Raw genomic sequence first — 6,096 nt, 5'->3', positions numbered from 1 at the left:
GGCTTATCGGGCGTGACGGTTCATCAGCGAGAGCTAAGATCAGGTCAAGGTTATTATAGTTCTCTGTTTGATGTTAAGTCCAGGGCGTTGGATTGACACTCGATGGTTTAACACAACAAGTATTTATTTAAGATTTGCACGGATAATGATACAGCACAATGGGTCTGGCACGGAGCGACTCTGTGGGTACAATGCTGGTGTGAGAGAGCGAGTATACAGGAAACTGAACAGGCTGCCGCTTGGGGCGCTGCTGTAGCACAGTAGAGCCAACTGTGGCAAATAATAGAATTAAGGGTGGTATGACACACTTCCCCCCTTTGAAAAAGATTTGGCTAGGGGTTGATATGGCAAATCAAACAATTAAACATAGCAATCGCGCATTACAGAAACCGGGCGGTTACTTTGAAAGAAAATGTTAAACATTAATGCAAAAAAAATTGGCTCAAAAATAAAAATGAGAAGATGCATAATTAAATGACAAGGTACAAAGGAAATGGGTACCCTGTATGTTACAAGAAAATGAGGTATACAAAACAATTAATGTACACATACAAAAATATACTGCAAAAGAAGATTAGCAATACAAACGTTACACTGTAAAAGATAAAGAACGTGATAAGGAATGCAGTATAACAGAAATCTTAAGTAAGGAAATCACCCTTTCTAATCCACGCGGGCGGGCGTCTCTCCCTGGTTGGGCGGGGCGCCGGCTGGTGTGGTGGTGGTGGTGTCCTCGGTTCGACCCTCGGTTCGACCCTCGGCGGCGGCGTCGGGTCGACTGGAGTCTGGACCGGGGGTGGTCCTGGTGGGTCTCGCCGCGGGCTGTCCAGGGTTGGCGGCGGTGTCCGCTCTGGAGGCGGGCATTCCGGCGGTGCGCGCTCTGGGGGCGGGCGCTCCGGCGGTGGGGGCGGCGTCGGTGGCTCATCGCCGTCGTCCCAGTGTCTCCAGGCGTCGTCCTCGGCGCGCTGTCCTCGTTTAGGCCGGGGTGGAGGGCGCAGGTGGAGCTGATTGATGTTCCTCACATGCTCCACGTTGTCATCATCTCGGAGGCGGTACATCTGGGTTCCGATGCTCTCGACGATGACGCCGTGGGAGTACTTGCCGTGGTCTGGGCGGTGGTCCCGGAAGGAGACGTGCTGGCCGGGGGCGAGGACTGCTGTTGGCGGGCCGTCGTGGTCGTCTGCGGCTTCCCTGTCGGTCGGCTTGATGACGTCCCAGGGCGTGCGCAGGCGGCGGTGAAAGACGCGCTCGGCCGGTGGCTCGCCCGTGGCGCTGCAGGGGGTGATGCGCATCGCGAAGAGCGCGCGCGCGGTCTTGGCGTGGCAGTCCTCGCCGTCGAGCTTCTTGAGGATGGACTTGAAGGATCCGACGGTTCGCTCGGCCAAGCCGTTGGACTGCGGGAAGTAGGGCGCGGACGTCAGGTGCTTGCAGCCGTTGTGTGCCAGGAAGTTGTTGAAGTCCTGCGAGACGAGCTGACTGCCGTTGTCCGACACCAGGAGGCGCGGCACGCCGTGGGCCGCGAAGATGTTGCGCACGTGCCGGATCAGCTCCGCCGCGGTGAGGGTGCTGACGGGGATGACCTCGGGCCAGCGACTCCACGCGTCCACCAGGACGAGGTAGTTCTGCCCGTGGTAGACGCAGTAGTCGATGTGGACGCGCTCCCAGTGCCCTGTAGGTGTGGGCCAGGACTTGTAGGTGCAGTGGGGGTTGCGCTGGTGCTCTTGGCAGATGGGGCAGGTCTTGACCAGCTCCACGATCTGGGTGTGCAGGCCAGGCCACCACACGAAGCTGTAGGCGACGTCCTTCATCCTGGTCATGCCGTGGTGTGCGGCGTGGAGGCTGTTGAGGACGCGCTCGCGGAGCGCCTCGGGGATGACGACGCGGTCGCCGCGCAGCACCAGTGTGTCCAGGGTGGTGAGCTCGGTCTTCACGTTGTGGTACGGCTGCAGCACGGCCGGGAGTGGAGTCGGCCAGTGACCAGTGTAGACGGCCTCGTGGACGGCCAGGAGGACGGGGTCTCCGACAGTGGCGTCCAAAACTTCTTTGTTGTTGACTGGGCATCCCGACGACAACTCGAGCAGGTGAATGCCGGCGGCCTCGGGGATGACGTCATCGTCTTGATGTGGTAGGGGAAGACGAGAAAATGCATCAGCATTTCCGTTCTTTTTACCGGCTCGGTGGACTATCTGGTAATCGTAAGAGCCCATGATCACGGACCAGCGCAGCAGCCGAGGAGAGATGTGCTCAGGCGTGGGCGCGTGCGGCTTGAAAAACCCGACCAAAGGTTTGTGGTCCGTGTAGATGATGAGACCAGACTTGCCGTAGATGTACTTGTGGAACTTTGTTATTCCAAACAGTAGGGCGGTCGCTTCCTTATTGAAGGTGTCGTAGCGACGTTCGGCTGGTGTCAATGTCCGCGACGCGGAGGCGACGGGGCGCTCCAGGCCGTCCGGGTAGATGTGGGCGAGGACAGCAGAAACGCCGTAGTCTGACGCATCGACTGACATACATATAGGTTTCTTGGGGTCATAGTAGTCAAGAACTTGATCAGAGAGCAGGATGTCCTTGACGTACTTGACTGCTGTTTCATGTTCTTCTGTCCAGCTCCAGGGTGTGTCCTTGTTGAGCAGTCTGTAGAGCGGCTCGAACCTGGTGGCTTTGTCAGGAAAGTATCGGTCGTAGAAATTAACTAGACCGAGGAAGCTTTGCAGTTGTTGCTTGTCCCGAGGCGAAGGAAAGTGGCGGATGGCGTCCACCTTGTCCTTGACGGGGTGGATGCCCTTGATGTCCACTCGAAAGCCCAGGAAGACGACGGCGTCGGTCCGGAAGAGGCACTTGTTGGGGCGGATGCGGAGGCCGGCGTTGTGCACTTTGTCCAAGACGATTCGGAGACGCTCGTCGTGTGTGGGGATGTCCTGGCCGCAGATGAGGATGTCGTCCTGCAGTACTACGACGCCTTGGAGTCCCGCTAGGAGGTCGGTCATGAGCCTCTGGAAGATGCCCGAGGCCGCGGAGATGCCGAAAGGTAGGCGATGTACTCGGTAGAGGCCTCGGATCGTGTTGATTGTGAGTAGGTCGGCGGCCGCGTCGTCGACGGGGACCTGGGTGAATGCCTGGTCGAGGTCGATCTTCGAGAAGACGGTGGCGTTGGCGATCTTCGCGAAGGCAGCGTCGGCCGTGGGGAGTGGATAGCGGTCGGGGCGCAGGACTTTGTTGACAGTCGACTTGTAGTCCCCGCACATCCTGATGCGGCCGTCGGGGCGGTGCACAATGACGACCGGGGTGGCGTAGCCGATGGGGGCGTACGGTGTGGGCGAGATGGCGCCCTGCCTGTGCAGAGTGTTGATGACGTCCACCACGTTGTCTTCAATGGCGTACGGCACCGAGCGTGCAGGCAGGTACTTGGGCGCGGCGGTCTTGTCCCAATCGAGCTGCACCGGCGGTCCCTTGTAGCAACCCAGGGTGTTTGGATCCTGGTTGAGAGCCGGGTGTAGCTGAATGTCAGCCGGCACGGATGGGCTGAGGTGGTTGAGGCCGGCCACTGATATCCCGAGTGCAGGGAACCAGTTACGCCCCATGAGCGTGCGGAGGGAGCTGGGGCCCTCGACGACGACGAGCGGGAGCGTGGCCTCGATGTTGCGGAAGCGGACCCGGACGGCGCGCGCACCTAGGGCTGCAGTGACTGGCGAGCTAAGGTACGGCTGCAGCAGTATCTCTACTGGCTGCAGGTCTGGGCGCTGTCCAGGCGCGTAAGGTGGGCGATGCGGCCACAGAAGATCGTATGTTCCGGACGCCATCGTTGTGTAGGTGGCGCCGTTGTCCACTTCCATGGTCGCAGGCTGGCCGTCGAGTTCCATGTGCACGATGACAGGGTCCGACGGGCGTAGAGAGGATGGGTCGCATTGTCCCGCAAACTTCTCCAGTGGAAAGGAGACCGGAGAAGGTGGCGTGTGCAGGTGCGCCTCACCGACACGGAACAGCTGGGCCGTGTGGGGCGGGAATGCACCCGGGTCCTCTTGGGTGGCTCTCACAGAGACGGGGCTGGGTGCCCCCACGGAGCCTGCTGGGGGTGCCCATGTTGAAAAAATGCCGAGCTTGCACTTGACGAGCTTGGAGCGGTCGGTGGTGCTGCTGGCGGCGCCGCGGCGTAGTAGTAGCCGGGCATGTAGCCGGGCGGCATGGCGAACAGCTGAGCTGGGTTTGTTGCGCCCAGTTGAGATTGTGAGGCAGGTGCGGGGGTGGGGGAGGGGGAGCTCTCCTGACCCTGCTTCTGCTGTGGTGTCGCCTGTCCCGTCAACTGATGTGTGCCCGCCGAGGGATGCGACGTCTTGGGTTGCTGCTTCGGCGGTGCTGGGTGTTGTTGTTGTTGGGCGGGCTGACCTTGATGATGTGGAGTCTTGCCGCGGCGGGGCCCACCTCGGCAGGCTGCAGCAAGGTGTCGCCAGTTGCTGCAATAGACGTTTTATCCAAAGCGGTTATTCGTACAGTCGCCCAAATATCGCTATTTTTGTCCAGCGACAACCTCTTCACTGTGGTCAATATTTGAAATTTTGGCCACGGTGTTTGATGCGGAGTAGTCACAAAAATCAAACACCGTGGCCAGAATTTTGAATTTTGATCACAATTAAGAGTTTGTCGCTGGAAACTATTAGCGTGCGGCGTTGCCACATCGTTTGGATAAATGGTCTATTGGTGCAATATAGGGTTGTGGGGTCCAGCTGGCAGCTTGCAGAGTGATGATCTCCTCCGCAACGCATACAACCTTTTTGTTTTTGTTGCTGCTGCTGCTGCTGGTTTTGATGCTGTGATTGCTGCTGCTGCGGCTTCCCGTTGTAGCTCGGTGACGACGCGGCAGCGCCTTGATGTGCGCCGTGCCCACGCTGCTGGTAGCCTTGTTGGGCGGCGCCGGCGTGGTGCACCGCGGCAAGCGTCGTCGCGGACGTGCCGCCAGCCGCACCCGAGGCGTACTCGGTGCCCTGCAGCGCACGCACATGTGTGGAGGTAGTCTCGGAGGTGGTGACTGTACCGATGGCGCTCTCGAAAGTCAGCTTCTCTTCTGTGTTGAGGAGGTGGTGTTGGACGGATTGGTTCGAAATGCCGACCACAAACTGCCACAACAGCAAGTCGCTTGTCTTGTCTTCAAAACTGCAGTCGGCGGCCGCGGCCTGCAGGCGCGCCACGAACTGCAGTGCAGGCTCGTTGGAGAGCTGCTTCAGCCCGGTGAACTTGGCGTAAGCTGCGGCGGGGCTGATCTTGGGTTTGAAGAATTGACGAAGGGCTGTAATTATTTCTCCAAAACTCGCAGTGCTGATATCTTTCTTCTTAGATTTGAGCAGATCTGATGCAAGGTTAAACAGGCGTCCATCCCCTGCGTTTTGCAGCAGAATGCGACGTTTTTGTTTGTCGTCTAAAGCGTGCCCGTCGACGTCGGAAAATGCAATTGTGAGCGCCGATTCAAACCTGTCCCACTCAGTAGGTTTGTCAATGTTGAATTTGGGAAACTGCTTGTCCGAAAAATGGTAGACGGGTTGCTTGTTGGCGGCCATGTTGGAGGCCAAAATTTCAATGTTTTGTAGTAATTTAAACATTACTTGGGTGTCGGCACTACCTCCGGGTGGCATATTTTGCTGGCGTATGAGCTCTTGTTCCCACCGCTCGTGGTTTAGTCTAGTTTCTTCAAGTTCTTCGTCCGCGGTTCGCTTGAGAATCTTCAAGTTTTCGACGAGTTCGTTGAGGCGGGCGATTTCTTGGTTAGCTGCCAAAAGTTCGGCGGATTCGCCTTCCATGGTGATACACGGTCAAAGAGTCACACACTTTGTAGAAAACACTGAACACAACACTAGCACTGTCACAAAGCACACGCGGTGATGGAGGCTTGATGACCCGAGCTGGCCGGGTGCGTAGGTTATGAGTTCACTTCACACCTGCCTGAAGTTGGCCAGAAAAAAAGTTGGCCAGAAAAAAAAACTTAGTCAAAATTTTCAATTTTTTCTAAAAAAAAGTACTAAAAATTAACCATCCAGAAATGCGTTATTAGACCCGAGGAACAACATATCAAAAGATGGCGGGACACTTTTTCGGAAAGTCTTGGCCACT

The 6,096-nt window shown here is 57.4% G+C and overlaps 1 protein-coding gene across 1 annotated transcript; it reads right to left on the bottom strand.

Annotated features, from left to right (window-relative positions):
• Window positions 1-537: 537 nt before the first annotated feature.
• LOC127751705 (uncharacterized protein K02A2.6-like) lies at window positions 538-5,786 on the bottom strand. Its single transcript, XM_052275675.1, has 3 exons — window positions 4,760-5,786; window positions 1,023-4,060; window positions 538-594 (listed from the first exon to the last, which is right to left on the bottom strand). The coding sequence occupies exons 1-3, from the start codon at window positions 5,784-5,786 to the stop codon at window positions 538-540; spliced, it is 4,122 nt and encodes a 1,373-aa protein (XP_052131635.1).
• Between the last annotated feature and the right edge of the window lie 310 nt (window positions 5,787-6,096).

This window comes from Frankliniella occidentalis, unplaced genomic scaffold (genome assembly GCF_000697945.3).
Source record: "Frankliniella occidentalis isolate FOCC.00 unplaced genomic scaffold, Focc_3.1 Scaffold751, whole genome shotgun sequence".
In the NCBI taxonomy this organism is placed as follows: Eukaryota; Metazoa; Arthropoda; class Insecta; order Thysanoptera; family Thripidae; genus Frankliniella; species Frankliniella occidentalis.
Note: the sequence above shows the minus strand (reverse complement) of the source record. Positions and strands in the feature narration are given on the sequence as shown.

Excerpts from the sequence above, each read along its gene's own strand:
- LOC127751705 (XM_052275675.1), bottom strand. The coding sequence starts at position 5,786 with ATGGAAGGCGAATCCGCCGAACTTTTGGCAGCTAACCAAGAAATCGCC. Across the intron at positions 4,061-4,759 it reads GCAACAAAAACAAAAAGGTT|GCTCCGTGGGGGCACCCAGC; the intron begins GTATGCGTTGCG and ends CACCCCCAGCAG. Across the intron at positions 595-1,022 it reads ATGATGACAACGTGGAGCAT|TGTAACGTTTGTATTGCTAA; the intron begins GTGAGGAACATC and ends TATCTTTTACAG.